This window comes from Notolabrus celidotus, chromosome 23, assembly GCF_009762535.1.
Source record: "Notolabrus celidotus isolate fNotCel1 chromosome 23, fNotCel1.pri, whole genome shotgun sequence".
NCBI classification, from domain to species: domain Eukaryota; kingdom Metazoa; phylum Chordata; class Actinopteri; order Labriformes; family Labridae; genus Notolabrus; species Notolabrus celidotus.
The window spans coordinates 2414650-2432084 of NC_048294.1; the positions used below are offsets into that span (position 1 = coordinate 2414650).

Sequence of the window (17435 nt, forward strand, 5' to 3'; positions counted from 1 at the left end):
CAGTATAACAAAAAGTGTATCTAGATCTGATTACCAACCCCAGCTTTAAGTTTCAGAGAAATTCTTTCTACTGAACAAATCAGGGTTTCAGAATAACACGCACCGAGCTGTGTGGTTACAGGAGAAACTCAACCCCAGGTCTGAATGTGAGGACCATGCTCCTTGGTATTTACCTAAGCCAGGTCAATTGGAAGACTTAGCCTGACCCGGACCAGACTGCAAACACACACATCCCAGTAGTGCTTGCTCCCTCCTTCGCTGGGCTGTAATTGAGGGTGATGTCTTTCTCTCCAAACAGAAGTATTTGTTTTATTAAGGGTCAGATATTGAAACCAGTCAAATTAAAGGCTCGCTTTTCTGTCTGGCTGGGGCCAAAGTCAACAGAGCTGCTATAGATCCTCTGTACCACAAAGCTCTGTAAGCAGACAGTTACTAAATAGAGAGAGAGGGATGGATGAACGAGAAGGAGGAGGAAGAAAGAGGGTGAATATCTCATGGCAGCAGAGAAAGAAAGCCCTGCTGTAAATCCTGACTCCTTCATCTCTGGGTTGCGACCAGAAAACCAGGTCACGGGTGTTTTGTCTGATGAGTACCAGAATGCTGCTGCTGAGTGTGCGCGTTGTGGACTGGCTTCCAAGGCGGATCAGTCAGATTTAGTTTCAGAGTTGGAAACGTTTAAGAAGAATCACAGTCAGTAGGGGGGGGGGGGGGGGGGGGGGGGGGGTCATTGCCTCAGAGGCAGTGGCGGCTGGTGGAGTTTTCTCCAGGGGGGGCTATAACTCCAAAATAGCACATGTTTGCTTGCTTTTTGGTAAATGTCTGAGGTATCACACCAGTGTATTTACATACACGAAAACAGCAAAAGCAACATTATAATGTCATGTACTGTTCGAACTTTTGTACATACATTTTGTTCTTCTTTCCTTTAGAGAAATACATTTCTCAATGACTCTATGGTTAAAGTCAGGGATGCTTTTGACAAGTTTCTTCTCCATAGAGAGCACGGCCAATGCATTGAGACGACCCTGTGAGCATAAACTTTAAGGACATGTTTTGGGGACCTCTTAGACCAATATATATTGATGAAGAAAGCGTGATATGTCCCCTTTAATGCCTTGTGGTGGGTGGTGGGGCGGCGCCCTAGCGTCCCTATTGGCCAGCCGCCACTGCTCAGAGGTCTGATTTGGACAGAAAACAAACATGGTGTCACGTTTCAAACACAGCCTTATGATGGTATTTGTCATGGCTCAAAGCAGCCAGGGTTGTTGCACTTGAAAAGGTGTCAAGTCATTCCCATGTAAGGTGCTTTTTTGTCTACGTATATTCCTCTGGTGACGCAGTATGCCACTTCAAAACCTGCGGTCTCCCCTCCATCATTACTTGTCATCAGAACTTCTCCAACGCGGCGCCAAAAATCTGTCGCGTCTGCTTCTAAAAGCCCTCTGAAAAAACCGTTGTAGTACGCCTCCTAGTTCCATAAATCCTTCCATGCTGCTTTAAATCCAGACAAACTAACTGAGATGGCGCCGTGCCAGGTGACTTTGCGGCATTTTTGGAGGTTTATGAAACACACATTTATGGCCCTTTAATGACACCGTAACCAGGAACAAGATGTCAAAATAGCTTAGTAAATCATTTCTGTTTTTCTTGTTATGCTAATTAGATCTGCAGACTGATGTAAGCTGCTGTATGCCTCCAGTATCTAAACACTGCTCTCCAAAAGTGACATCCAAAAATGTGTCCACGCACGTCCTGGATGACATGGGTGTATTGCTTTTATAAGTCCACTGTTCTGACTTCAGTGAAAAAAAAGGATACTCCAGGATTTATGGTCCCTGAATGTCACATAGAAACAGACATCATTGGGTATTGGTAGCGCCAGCCTATGAAGTCATAATTTGATGATTTGAAGGTCAAAAGAGTTATTGATGTCTAATTACAATTTCGGCTACATTTTATTGACTAACTATGAATCATAGTAATCCTCTTAGTCATGACCCCATGCAGGATATTTCATCTGACTGCATTCTGCCACCCTTAAAAGCTTCAGTCTGCCAGATAGGAGTGGCATTAAAGTGGTGTTCAAAGCTTAAAGGTAGTAAACATTGGACTTAAATTAATCTGTTGGCCTGAAAATACCGCCTAAATGTTAGCTAATGATGCTCCATAACAATCTCATTTATTTACAACTCAACTTTATGTATATAGCACCTTTCATACGTACAAGCATGCAGCCCAAAGTGCTTCATAAAAGAACAGAGACAGAAAATATCAGAAATGGGTGAAATAATAAAAGATATAAAAATTAAAAAAAACTTTAAAATCAAGTAAAATCAATACAATAAAATTAATAAAATAAATAAGGTTAGAAAGCAAAATAAAAAATCACTTAAAGTCAAAAATATCACAAAAGTGCAAGAAATAAATAGATAACCAAATAAAATAATGTGATCAATATTAATGTAGATATTAAGATTTATATCAATATTAACATTGATATTAGTATTAATATTGGTATTCATAATAATAATAATAATTCTTATATTGATAGTAATATTAATATAAATGGTAATAATAATGCAGTCCAAGGCTAAAAAAATAAGTTGAAGTAAAAAAGATCAAATAAATAAATAGATAACTAAATAAATAAGGTACATACATTGTGTTGTAATAATAAAAATAATTAGTATTATTATAATAATTAATGCAGCCAAAGTCTTAAAAGAAATCACTCCAAGTTAAAAGCTACATTAAAAAGGTAAGTCTTAAGTTTACTTTTAAAAACTCCCAGAGAGCTCGCTGTTTTAAAATCCAGAGGCAGAGAGGTCAGAGTTTAGGGGCATGAAAACAGAAAGCTCTCTCTCTCTGACCTCCTGAGCCCTTACAAAACCTCCAGGCCTCTGAGGTCTTCTGACACGGGTCTCCTGGCAGTTCACCAGTCAAAATATAAGCTGAAGGGCGATCGCACTTTGGAACAGCCTCCCCTCTTCAATCAGGACTGCCCCCTCTGTCGACTCTTTTAAGACTCGCCTCAAAACACACTTTTAGATTTTAGCATTTGAGTCCTCTAGCCCTGACTAGGTTCTCATTTCCAATGCTGTGCTTTCCTTGTTGTTTGTTTGTCTCTTTTTAAATGATTGCTTGTTTGGTCTCACATTGTGTTTTTTTATGTAGGACTTTGGTCAGCTTCTGCTGTGTTTTGAAATGTGCTTTATAAATAGACTTGACTTGATTTGACTTTGTGAGGAACATTTAAAAGGGAAGCATTCAAGAACCCCCGTGATGGAGCTGGCACATAAAATGACAGGAGATCTGTGATGTATGAAAGAGCTTTTAAAACAAGTAAAATAACTTTAAAATCAAATAGAAACAGGTAATACATTTTAGTTTTAAGAAGAAGGGTTATGTGGTCAGTTTTCTGAGAGAATCTTTGGGTAAAAAAAAGGTCTGACTTTCAAATTCTGACTCTACAAGAAGAGATATGCTTGGGAGGCCTTAAATGTTCAATTTCCCAGATTTGAAAACTCACAAAAATTGGTTTTGCCCAACATCTGTTGAAGCTGAAAACAAGTTAGTGGTTGAAAACAAGTGAGCCTATCAGACTTCTTCACCCTGCCCATGCTCTAACTTCTAGCTAGAGTTTAGGATAACATAACCGGTCTTTGTGAGGCTATATGAGCTGAAAATGTGAGTAGCACAGTTCCTGGTTTTAACAACAAATTACAAAGTGCTGGCTGAAGGGAAGAGATCAGTTTTGGGTCAGACTGAGGAGGCGTTGTTGATGCATTGTGCTCTTACTAGAAATTTTGTATGCCGATGCTTGTGCTAACTATCAAGATCGCTCCTTTGCTATGTTCATATGTGTCCAAACAATCCGCCTTAAGATGCCCTGTGTTGATTTTTACTCCACTTCTCTCCCACCTCTGATTACCAAGAACTTGTTTGGCAGTCGAGTCAACGATCACACCTGCCACAGACCATCACTGGTATTCACACATCGGCTGTTTCCGAGCAGCTAAAGTGTCGGGCCCTGAGAGCCCGTCTCAGTGGCAGCTCCAGGCATGCCTCTTTGACCTCTGACCTCCAGCTGTGGAAGGGGGTTTCCCTCCGCTAGCGGCATTTACGAAGCAGCTCAGAGCTCTTATGTAAATCCATCCTCCCTTGCTCTCTCACAGTTCTTGGCAGTGCCAGTCTGGTTTGGTTAGCCTGGCTTTCCCTCCAGGGCGTAATGATAGGCTGCAAACCACAATGACACCCTGAACAGACCACTGCATGTGTGTGTGTGTGTGTGTGTTAGTGTGTGTGTTCGGTCTCTTGAGTGTGTACTAAATACCCGTCGCAGTCTGAAACGCTCCACTGGCGACCCTAATCTGTCTGAATCAGAAGTCGTGGACTTGAGGGAACACACCTTTTACACACACACACACACATTCTGGCGCCCCTGTCATCAATGCTTGGCACCGGCTGCACACAGAGGGCACATTAACACACAGCAGACACTTCACGGCTCAGACACACAGCGCCATGTCCTAGTTAAACTCCACGTGCTGCCCTTTTCCATGCCATGCTGCCACTTTGGAATAATGAGGAATTCCATAGTTTTTCCCCCCCTCCTCCTCTCCTAAATTTGTACGTTTCTTTGAGTCTGTGGGAAGCAGGAGAAAGGGGATTCCACACTGACCGAGTGCCATAAGAGCACTTCTGTTCTACATTTCGGGGGCCTGCACACACACACACACACACACACACAAAGGAAAAAGTGGTGCATGCGTCATGAGTGTGTTCGAATCTGGAGTGTTCCTCGGAGGGTTGAAGGTTGCAGGGCGGGGTCGGGTCCCGCTGAAATGTGTGTGAGCGAAGGGGGCTGGTAGTTTGATCTGTCCCCTCGGTATTCCTCATCTTTGTAGTCGTTGTTTCCTTGTTGCGTCATGGCTGCTGCCAACACACACACACACACACATACTGACACACACACACTGTGAGAAAAGACTCAATAATACATGTTTGAACGCACCACTCAGCGTTGCCAATGTGAACAGACTTTAAGTAAAGTTGATGGATGTCACTGCTTCACACTAAAGAAAATAAAAGCCCTGATAAATACACATAACAGGGTTTCACTCAGAGATGTCACATATTCCCCCCAAAAATCACATCATATAAATCAAAGTGACTCACATCCAAAAACCACTAAAAGTTAAAAACTAAGATGTTTTATCCACAAACACAGAGCGACATTGTAAGTGCCGGACTCAGGGTGACTCACGACTGTAAGAGTCAGATTTTCAAACAGATGCATTTATTTCTCCTTCTTTTTTAAGGTGCATGTTTCATTTTGGAGTGAAACCCTGTTATGTGTATTCATAAGTATTCAGAAAAGCTTCTTGTTCTGTTACTTTAGTGTGTGGTTACGTTTTGCATCGATTGAGAGTGAAGTGTTTGACTTTTGTCTGACCTGTCTTTCACTTTTAATGCAAACGCTAGATGTTACAATGGGTAAGTTTTTCAAGAACTTCCAAATCACAACAAATGTTATCTCAAGACGCTTTGCAGGATCTTCAGGATCAGATCCAGTCCCCTCTTCCAGACAGGACTCAGTCTGATCTCATCTTAATCCACCATGAGCAGAGCACTTTGCAGCATTTAGCAAGTTACAGTGGCAAGGACAAATTTCCTTTAACAGGCAGAAACCTCCAGCAGGACCAGACTCATGTTAGACACACATCTGCTGAGACCGTGTTGGAGAGAGGGATAGAGGGAGATGAAGAGAGAGAGAGAGATGATAGTGGGGAGACGGATAGTAGTAGTTGTAGCAGCTGGAGTCTGGCACGTCCACAGCAGCAGAGATCCAGAGGAACCTACGAGACAAGGGAGCTCAGGGACTCCAGGAAGGTCTAAGAAAAGACAGAAGAGAGGGAGACCAGAAGAAAGAAAAAGAGGAGAATAAATGGTGAAGGAATGACAGAAGGAAAGGACGGGATAAGAAAAGGAGAGAAAGAAAGAAAGAAAGGATAGAACAGAAAAGAAGGAAAGAGAAAGACAGCAGAAAGGAATTAAAGGAAAAAGGAATGAAAGGAAGGAAGGAATCAAAGGTCTAAGAAAAGAGAAAACTGAGGGAGATGAATATAAAGAAAAAGAGTAGAATAAATGGTGAAGGAATGAAAGAAGGAAAGGACGGGGTAAGAAAAGGAGACAAAGGATGAAGAAACATTGAAAGAAAAAGAGAGAAAGAAAGAAAGAAAGGATAGAACAGAAAAGAAGGAAAGAAAGACAGCAGAAATGAATAAAAGAAAGGAAGGAAGGAAGAAGAAAAGAGAGAAGTGAAGAAAGACAGATAGAAAGGAATGAAAACGGAATGAAAGAACAGAAAAGAAGGAAAGAAATACAGCAGAAAGGAATGAAAGGAAAAGGGAATGAAAGAAAGAAAGGAATCAAAGGAATAAAAGAAAGGAAGGAAGGAAGGAAGGAATCAAAGGTCTAAGAAAAGAGAAAACTGAGGGAGATGAATATAAAGAAAAAGAGTAGAATAAATGGTGAAGGAATGAAGGAAAGACTAAAAAGGATGACAAGGATAAAGAAACATGGAAAGAAAAAGAGAGAAAGAAAGAAAGAAAGGATAGAACAGAAAAGAAGGAAAGAGAGACAGCAGAAAGGAATAAAAGAAAGAAAGAAAGGAAGGAAGAAGAAAAGAGAAGTGAAGAAAGAAAGAAAGAAAGGAATGAAAACGGAATGAAAGAACAGAAAAGAAGGAAAGAAATACAGCAGAAAGGAATGAAAGGAAAAGGGAATGAAAGAAAGAAAGGAATCAAAGAAACAAAGAAAGGAAGGAAGGAAGGAAAGAAGAAAAGAGAGAAGTGAAGAAAGAACGAAAGAATAGAACAGACAAGAAGGAAAGAAAGACAGCAGAAAGGAATCAAAGGAAAGAAGGAAAGAAAGAAAGGAATGAATGAAAGGAAAAAGTAAATAGAAAATAACAAAAGAAGGAAAGAAAGACAGCTGAAAGGAAAAGGGAATCAAAGAAAGAAAGAAAGAAAGAAAGGAACAGAAAAGAAGTAAAGAAAGACAGCAGTAAGGAATCAAAGGATAGGAGGAATAGGAAAGAAAGAAAGAAGGAATGAAAAAAGAAGAACAGAAAGAAAGAATGAATGACAGACCCAAAAAAGGAATCTACAGCAGAGATCCAGAGGAACCTACGAGACAAGGGAGCTCAGGGACTCCAGAAAGGTCTATGGTTAGTAACTTTAATGGGACAGGAAGAGTTAAAGGAAGAGATGGGGGGGTTGGGGGGAAGGGGGTGAGATATGTCCCCAGTGTGTCAGTGATGTGTAATGGTTTCAGAGGATTTTTGAAAGAGTATCCAGTAAGATGAGTTCCTGCAGCTCATAAGCTCAGGTATGAAGTCCAACCCGTCATGTCAGCCTTTGTTCTTCTTCTACCTGTCTGTTTCTTCTGATCCTCACGTTGGTTTGGTCCACTTTGTGCCTCTGCCCATCTTAATGTGACCCGTTACTTTCCATTGCCTCAGAACGCCCCATATACCATGACCTTAATGCCACAGAGGCACCAGAGGCACTTTTTACATGTGTTGACGTGAGCTGGCGAACCTCTTGTTGCTCTGGGATCACTGGAAAAAAATCATGAAACGCAAGTTATTCCTGAGCACGGAGGTGGGCTGCTTCTGCAAAAAGGCAAACAGCACTCCACGTAGCTGTTCGTGTGTTTCAAAGGTCACTGAGAGAGTTGAGATGTTAAGTGGCCTTCAATGTTTTTATGCACATGACATTAACAGAGGTTTAAGTGACAGAGGAGAGACAAGCAGCTGCAGCCTTTGACCTCTAACTATGTGATCAACAGGAAGAGGAGTTCATGGACTGGTGGAGTAAATTCTACGCCTCAACAGGAGAGAAAAACAAGTATGGGACGTACCTGGAGAGAGGATTCGACACACTGAAGGTAAGAGTGAGAGTGAGAGTGAGAGAGAGAGAGAGAGAGAGAGAGTTTTATGTATAGGTCAAATGGGTGGAAATAAAAGTTTGGCTTTTGTAGCTCCTGGTGGCAAAATGTTTAGCATTGCAGTTTATGATTTCTAACCTGCAGACCATGCTTGTTCAAAAAACTTCACCTGGAACTTCATAGTAATGAAAAGCAAGTACTGTGAAGTCCACAGGTGGAGACTAACAGCCAAATTCCACCAGATCCGTGTCCGGTCCGTCTCCGATCCGCCACAGCACCGGATCTGACAAGTTTCTATTCTAGTCAATGTGTTAACTTCCACTGGATCCGCTCCGTTGCGTTCCGGTAGGTCAGAGCCCTCCGGATCAGATACGCAAGACTTCTATCTTTGCCGGATGCCGGAGCACGACGCATCAATCTCAACAGAGCAGATGGAGCGGGACAGGAAGTCAGGTTTCACCAAAACAAAATGAAAACATCCGGTTAATTTTCAGAATAAAACACTCTGTGTTATCACCAGATCGTATTTCACTTAACTACAACAACAAACCAAAGTCATGATGAGCGGAGCCAGGCCTGGAGTCAACAGGTCAGAGGTTTTCAGAGGACCAGAAAGACAACATGGATGAGGAGAGGAGGAGGAGGAGAATCCTTGATTCAGTGATTACTGCAGGAAAAGCTCGGTCACATGACTCCAGCTGTCCGGCGGTCCTGAAAACACAACCGATGGGTGTTGACGGACGAGAGAGCACGGAGTCGTACCAAACACAGATCTGGTGGATGTCCTGTGTTAGACCACTAGGCCAACAGCACCTCCCGGTCTCATGACACTGACGGTGCACGCTTGACCTCACTGGAGCTGTTTCTAAAGCATGGCGCAACTCAAGGCGACAGGGCTCACAAGATCCAGCGACAAAGGTATCACATGCAAGAAGAACTCGTGAGCCGAGCCAGGCCTGGAGTCAACAGGTCAGATGTTTTCAGAGGACCAGAAAGACAACATGGATGAGGAGAGGAGGAGGAGGAGAATCCTTGATTCATTGAAAACCTCGGTCACATGACTCCAGCTGTCCGGCGGTCCTGCTCCGTGATGCTTCCTGAAAACGCAACCTGTTGGAGCCAGACCGAACACGGATCTGGTGGAAGTCCCGGGTAACAGACATGAGATGCTAAAGGGACTTCTATTAATGTAATTTATGGATATGTTGGTTAGGAGAGTTTGCGGTGTAGTGGCTGTGATGGAGGGCAGAGCAGAGAGACACACATCAGGAAGGGAGAAACGTGACTTCAGCAGCAATCAATCACACCATCCTGCATGTTTGTGTGGAAGTGTTTAAAAGTTCTTCAGAGCATAACTGTTGAAAAAAACAACATTTAAAGTCTTCATTTGACTGCTTTGTTTTCTTTGCCATGTCTCTGTTGATCGGCCGCCACTCCTCACTCTACCTCTTCCTCTCTTTCGATCCCTCTTCTTTGCTCATGGCAGCTTTGGGTGAAAAGAACTACAGCAAATCTGTTTTCAAATTAATTGATACTGTATCACTTTAAAGGTTTCAGTTCTGAAAAGATAAGGACATGGGAAAAATCCTTGCAAGCAGATACACACTGTAAAGAACAAGACACTTCAAAGGACTGTAGGGAGCGATGAACACATGACTAAGAAGGAGACAGAGAAGCCCTTTGTTCCCTTTACTTGAAACGTTTTGCTCATTATACCAAACTTCACCGTTTAAATCACATTTCTGCCCTCCTGCCAGTTCCTTCCGTCAGTCAGTCCTCCGTCCTCATCCTGTTTTCTCATGCCCCGTCTTCGAAGGGACCCGGCGCCCGTGACATTTTAGCCGTTTTTCCGAACAGCTTTCGGATGATTCATCCACATGAATTCGCTTCGGGAATCGCAGCAGTGGGACATATTCAGGGGGAAAAAAAAGAGTCCAAAACGAGGATAACGTCAGTCGTCAATGTCTCTCTTAAGTCTTGTTCTTTAGGAGTCTGCTACGGTTCAGCCGCCATCCCAGGAGTCCCTCTGCGGTCGCCCACGCTCTGCTCAACCCTTATCCCGATTCTCTTGGCCCAGACGCCGACCTTTCCTTCCACCGGGACTCAAACCACACGTCAGTCTTGTTGTCTGATGCCCAAACAAATGACTAATCATGTCAGAATTTGGCCTTTTATTACTCTTAAATGAGACCTCTAACCTCTCCCTAGAAAGCCATTTCACATCAGGACAGCAGCTCTGACTCTACCCTCCGTTTCTTTGGTCTTTTATTTTCATTCATTTGTTTTAGAGATGTTATATCAGTAATCTGCACGCATCCTTAAAAACAGGCAGGAGAACAAGGTTTAATATTATGTGATATAACGAGCAACTCATTTAGGCAGTGCAAGTTCACACAGAAAATGAACTAGGAAAGGAAGGAAGGAAGGAAGGACAGACAGACAGACAGACGGACGGACGGAAGGAAACAAGGAAGTAAGGACAGACAGAGGGAAGAAAGTAGAGAAGGAAGGAAGGACAGACAGACATAAACAAGGAAGTATGGACAGACAGTGGGAAGAAAGTAGAGAAGGAAGGAAAGGCAGAAGGAAGGAAGGATGGACAGATAGGGGAAAGGAAGGACGGACAGAGGGGGAAGGACAGGCAGATGGAAGGAAGGAGGAAGGAAGGATAGAAAGACAGAGAGACAAAGGAAAAGAAGTAGGGAAGGAAAGACAGACAGACAGACAGATGGAAGGAAACAGGGAAGTATGGACAGACAGAGGGAAGGAAACAAGGAAGTATGGACAGAGAGAGGGAAGCAAGTAGGGAAGGAAGGACAGGCAGAAGGAAGGAAGGATGAACAGACAGAAAGACAAAGGGAAAGAAGTAGGGAAGGAAAGACGGACAGACAGACAGACAGAAGGAAGGAAGAAAAGAAGGAAGTATGGACAGACAGACAGAAGGAAGGAATGAAGGAAGGATGGACAGACAGACAGAGGGAAGAACGTAGGGAAGTAAGGACAGGCAGAAGGAAGGAAGGAAGGAAGGAAGGAAGGAAGGAAGGAAGGAAGGAAGGAAGGAAGGAAGGAAGGAAGGAAGGATAGATATGGGAAAGGAAGGATGGACAGACAGAGGGAAGGAAGGCGGAAGGAAGGAAGGATAGACAGAGGGAAGGAAGCAAGGAAGGAAAGACAGACAGACAAAGGGGAGGAAGTAGGGAAGGAGGGACAGACAGAGGGAAGGAAGCAAGGAAGGAAAGACAGACAGACAGACAGACAGAGACAGACGGAAGGAAACAAGGAAGTACGGACAGACAGAGGGAGGAAAGTAGAGATAGAAGGAAGGACAGACAGACAGACAGACGGAAACAAGGAAGTATGGACAGACAGTGGGAAGAAAGTAGAGAAGGAAGGAAAGCCAGAAGGAAGGAAGGAAGGACGGATAGAGGGGGAAGGACAGGCAGAAGGAAGGAAGGAGGAAGGAAGGATAGAAAGACAGAGAGACAAAGGGAAAGAAGTAGGGAAGGAAATACAGAAAGACAGACAGACAAATGGAAGGAAAAAGGAAGTATGGACAGACAGAGGGAATGAAACAAGGAAGTATGGACATAGAGTGGGAAGCAAGTAGGAAAGGAAGGACAGGCAGAAGGAAGGAAGGATGAACAGACAGAGGGAAGGAAGGAAGGATAGACAGACAGAGAGACAAAGGGAAAGAAGTAGGGAAGGAAAGACGGACAGAAAGACAGACAGAAGGAAGGAAAGAAGGAAGTATGGACAGACAGACAGAAGGAAGGAATGAAGGAAGGATGGACAGACAGACAGAAGGAAGGAAGGAATGAAGGAAGGACGGACAGACAGACAGAAGGAAGGAATGAAGGAAGGATGGACAGACAGACAGACAGACAGAAGGAAGGACGTAGGGAAGTAAGGACAGGCAGAAGGAAGGAAGTAAGGAAGGAAGGATAGATATGGGAAAGGAAGGATGGACAGACAGAGGGAAGGACAGACCGAGGGAAGGAAGGAGGAAGGAAGGATAGACAGAGGGAAGGAAGCAAGGAAGGAAAGACAGACAGACAAAGGGAAGGAAGTAGGGAAGGAGTGACAGACAGAGGGAAGGAAGCAAGGAAGGAAAGAAAGACAGACAGAGGGAAGGAAGGAATGAATGATGGATGGATGGACAGATGGAGGGAAGGAAGGAAGGAAGGAAGGTGTTCAATGTTCAAACAGCGTGTTCACAGGTACGCTCACTACATCTGGATTAGTAGACTCATAAGCTGACTGTCTGTGGATCGTCTCTGAACTAACAGAGTGGTTACATGCTCGTCTTTGAACGTTCTGGTTCTTCTTCCTGATAAACTCAGAGATTGTTCCCAAAGAACAAGCGTTGGAAAGTGTTCCCACGGCTCTCAGATACTTTACAGCCTTGCTCCCACGTTAAAGGTACGTTCCTCGGCCTCTTTCTGTGGATGAAAACATTAAAACATGGTGAAAACTAATGGTACAGTGGAGAACAATAACAGCGTGCCCACTACTCATTGACCCTTGAAAGGCTCTTTCCATTTAACCATCTAGTGGGTGTATTTTTTTTCATGCAGGAAGCCCATTAAATGTCGGTGGAAACGCCGCCAAGTCGCCTTTGAGTTTTTTGCGACATTTCAAAACGTTGCTCAAAATTCACTTGACAGTTGGATGGAAACAAGCGAAATGACCAATGAGCCGCTGGTTCCATCTTTGCTTCGCCTCAGTTTCACCCTCGCCCCTCCGCCTACTTTGTGCCAACACTTCCCGCTTACTTTACCCCCCTCCTCCCTCCGCTTGTCCTTTGCCTCCCCTGTTCCTTTCTTTTTTCTCTGACAGCCATTTTCAGTCAGATCTGCTACTGTCGCAGAGAAATGAGCCACTGTTTCCAACCTTTCCCAACCTCCTTTACCTTCCTCTCACCCCGTAACGCCACCTCCCTCTCACTCCACCGTACCTTTTCTGTGTCCTCGGCTCTTCGGTGGCGACTAACAGTTTTCCTTTGCTTTGACCCAAAGTCAACTCCCTCCTCTTAATATCCTCGCCTTTCCCTCTCAGCCTTTTTTTATGTCACCTTTCTGTTTCTGTTTCCATGTCTTCAAGCTGCTGCAGACCTGATGAATCAGCAGTGTAGCACTCTCCTCTGGCGCCATCGTGGAGGTCCACTAAGAAAACGAGCTGTGGAAATAGCTTAGTTTGTCATAACCACTTAGGCAAATGAGACATCCTCAGAGAAGGACAGGATATATCCAGCACGCATAAAGAAAGCTACTTTTTATTTATTGGTGGGAATCCAAGTGAAAGCAAATCAATGTTGAGGAAACCTTCAAAGCTTGAGAGAATGTCACGCTCACCGCTGAAACAGCCATTAGCATTTTGAGCTTCGGCACGAGGTTTTCAAAGGTCGTCTCGGACTAGAGAACGCACTGCTTGTTCTTCATGGCTCATTCTCAGATTTGGGAGTTGAATTGTTTGTTTTCTGGAGTTCTGAGTGGATTAATCCACATCTGCTCATGGCGGCCATCAGCAATAATATCCTCTTAGGGCAAGTGTTGATTTCGTCAACGCCCCATTTTTCCATGACATAGACTAGACTAATACGTTAGTGGCGAACCGCAGGATATTCAAAATCCATATTTCCCCCCTGCTGTGCTTCTAAAATTTCAAAATACAAGCAACCAGTCCTGTGACAGGGGTTATTGTTTGAGGGTTAGTAGAGTTATGGCAAAATTCAACCAGATCCGTATCCGGTACATCTCTGATCTGATAGGTTTCTATTCTAGTCATTGTGTTAACTTCCACTGGATCCACTCCGTCTCTGATCCGGCAGGTTGGAGCCCTCCAGATCAGAGACGGAAGGCTTCAATCCGGATGCCGGAGCATGACGCATCAATGCTCAACAGAGCAGATGGAGCGGGACAGGAAGTCAGGTTTCACCAAAACAAAATGAAAACATCCGGTTAAATTTTCAGAATAAAACACTCTGTGTTATCACCAGATTGTATTTCACTTAACTACAACAACAAACCAAAGTCATGATGAGCGGAGCCAGGCCTGGAGTCAACAGGTCAGAGGTTTTCAGAGGACCAGAAAGACAACATGGATGAGGAGAGGAGGAGGAGGAGAATCCTTGATTCAGTGATTACAGAAGGGGAAAACCTCGGTCACATGACTCCAGCTGTCCGGCGGTCCTGAAAACGCAACTGTTGGAGCCGGACCAAACAAGGATGTGGTGGACGTCCTGGGTAACAGACATGAGACGCTAAAGGGACTTCTATTAATGTCATGTACGGATATGTTAGTTAGGAGAGTTTGCGGTGTAGTGGCTGTGATGGAGGGCAGAGCAGAGAGACACACATCAGGAAGGAAGACGCGTGACTTCAGCAGCAATCAATCACACCATCCTGCATGTTTAGTGTTTAAAAGTCCTTTGGTGATACATTTAGAGACACATTCAGTAAGAAGATTCACAGTTTTGATCAACTCCTTGTCTGTGGTTGTGATGGAGGGCCGAGCAGAGAGACACACATTGGGAACCAGAAAGACAACATGGATGAGGAGAGGAGGAGAATTCAGGGATTACTGCAGGGAAAATCTCGGTCACATGACTCCAGCTGTCCGGCGGTCCTGCTCCATGCTGCGTTTATGAAAATGCAACTGGTGGGTGTTGACGGACGAGAGAGCTAGGAGCTGGACTGGACACAGATCTGGTGGAAGTCCTGTGTTAGCTGGGTCACTACCTGCAGCAGGTGTGAACCAGCTCTCCCCGCCTCCATGCATCTGTCCAAGTTGCATTGATGATTTTTAACCCCTGGTGTGAGTTAACATCAAAGACACAACGGGGGGACTTCTGTTTACTATTTGGCATTTGATGTGTTTGCCGCTACTAGCATAAAAAGCTCTGATTTGGTGATACATTTAGAGACTTTTCATTCAGTAAGACGTTTCAAAGTTTTGAAAAACTCCTTGTCTGTGGTTTTGATGGAGGGCAGAGCAGAGAGACACACATTGGGAACCAGAAAGACAACATGGATGAGGAGAGGAGGAGGAGAAGAATCCTTGATTCAGTGATTACTGGGGGGAAAACCTTGATCACATGACTCCGGCTGTCCGGCGGTCCTGAAAACGCAACTATTGGAGCCGGACCAAACACGGATCTGGTGGACATCCTGGGTAACAGACATGAGACGCTAAAGGGACTTCTATTAACGCCATGTACGGATATGTTGGTTAGGATCAAGTTTGCGGTGTAGTGGCTGTGATGGAGGGCAGAGCAGAGAGACACACAGCAGCAATCAATCACACCATCCTGCATGTTTAGTGTTTAAAAGTTCTTTGGTGATACATTTAGAGACACATTCAGTAAGAAGATTCACAGTTTTGAAGAACTCCTTGTCTGTGGTTGTGATGGAGGGCTGAGCAGAGAGACACACATTGGGAACCAGAAAGACAACATGGATGAGGAGAGAAGGAGGAGAATCCTTGATTCAGTGATTACTGTCTGGAGGTCCTGCTCCATGCTGCGTTCTGAAAACACAACCGGGGAGTGTTGACGGACGTAGAGCACAGAGCTGGACCATAACGGATCGGAGACAGACCGGACTTGGATCTGGTGGAAGTCCTGTGTTAGCTTGGGAGTTCCACCGTCAGAACGTCACTTAGACGTTTCAAAGTTTTGACCTTCTCCTTGTCATCTAAGATGCAGAAACATTTCAGAGTGCCGTGAACCGACTGTCCGTCCAGTGCGCCTGTCACTGCAGGTGCGTTCAGGGGCCGTCGTAAAAGTGCAATGCAGCCCTTGTGTTTTGTGTTCACGGCCTTTTTACTTGAATCAAGAGAATCTAAATACAGTCATAGTGGTGACAGCAAGAAGGTTTTGTTTTTACCCTTTAGCAGGGACAGAAATTATTCAACTAAAGATATTACACGTGTAAAAGTGTTAAGAGTGAAATGTTGACAAGTTTAACACTTGATACAACTCAAGTTGCCAAATATACACTGCCTAGGGCCTGTGTCCACTGTCACCCCAAATGTCAAAGTTCTTCTCTCCTTAAACTGATCCAACAAAAGAAACTACTACTCTCAGAATTTAGTTTCATATTCATAACTTTCAAATGTCAGCCAGAGAGCTTCATCACATCACGTTCCTTCGCCTTCTTTGCTCTGTCCTTTTCAATTTCCTGTCCTCAAGTCATCTAAGTCAAAAGCACTCTGTCCTTGGCTCACCCCTCTCCTTCCACACTTCTAAACCCCCTCTTCTTTTTCCACTTCACTCTCCCTCCTCGTCTTTCTCTTTGCTCAACAGCAGAACTGGTCAGTTTTGCTTCTGTCACAAAGACGCTGCTGTTTCCCACCCATGTTTTGATTCGGTTCACCTCTCATCTTCCCCTTTCACCTCCTCCTCCTCCTCCTCCCTCCTTTCTCTGTCTCCCCTGGTAGTAGGATTTGGATGTGTTGTATTCCAGTGAGACCGTGTTTCCAGACTTCTCTTTCATTTTCATCATCCTCGGCTTTCACACCTCGACCTCAGCTTCACCTTTACACACACAGGACCTGAAGAAATAACCACTTCTTTTATGTTCGCCTTTATAAATTATTTTCACACCTGAAGACGAGCAGAACTCATTCAGGCAGCGTTGTTCAAGTTCACATGAAAAGTGAACTAGGAAAGGAAGGAAGGAGGGAAGGAAGGACAGATGGAAGGAGGTAGGGAAGGAAGGGAGAAAGGACAGACAGAGGCAAGGAAGTAGGGAAGGAAGGACAGACAGAGGGAAGGAAGCAAGAAAGGAAGGACAGACAGACGGAGGGAAGGAAGGATGGAAGGAAGGACAAACCTACGGGAAGGAAGGAATGACGGGCAGACAGAAGTAAGAAAGGAAGGAAGGATGGATAGACGAATGGATGGAAGAAGGAAGGAAGTATGGACGGGCAGACGGAGGGAAGGAAGCAAGAAAGGAAGGAAGGAAGGACAGACAGAGGGAAGGAAGGAGGAAGGATGGAAAGAGAGACAGATGGAAGGAAGAAGGAAGGATGGACAGACAGAGGGTAGGAAGAAGGAAGGATGGAGAGACAGAAGGAAGGAAGGAGAAAGGAAGGACAGACAGAAGGAAGGAAGGACAGAGGGAAAGAGGATGGAAGGATAGACAGACAGACAAAGGGAAGGAAGTAGGAAGAGAAGGACAGACACAGGGAAGAAAGTAGGGAAGGAAAGACAGACAGACAGACACAGACAGGGAAGGAAGGAAGGATGGATAGACAGACAGACAGAGACAGAAGGTAGGAAGGACAAACAAAGGGAAAGGCCAGACAGACAGACAAAGGGAAGGAAGTAGGGAAGGAAGGACAGACACGGAGAGAAGGAAGGAAGGAAGGAAGGAAGGAAGGATGGAAGGAAGGAAGGAAGGAAGGAAGGAATGAAGGATGGATGGACAGACAGAGGGAAGGAAGAAAGAACAGAAGGAGGGACAGATACGCTCATAAACTCC

The 17435-nt window shown here is 44.4% G+C and overlaps 1 protein-coding gene across 1 annotated transcript in view; it reads left to right on the forward strand.

Moving 5' to 3' along the window:
- Positions 1–14957, forward strand: part of dysf (dysferlin, limb girdle muscular dystrophy 2B (autosomal recessive)) — a gene marked incomplete at its 3' end in the record, with an annotated part of 74099 nt that extends 59142 nt beyond the window's left edge. The window contains exons 42-43 of the mRNA XM_034676026.1: positions 7855–7953; positions 14943–14957. Coding sequence (XP_034531917.1) covers positions 7855–7953; positions 14943–14957 — 114 coding nt within the window. The remainder of the gene's footprint in view (positions 1–7854; positions 7954–14942) is intronic.
- Between the last annotated feature and the right edge of the window lie 2478 nt (positions 14958–17435).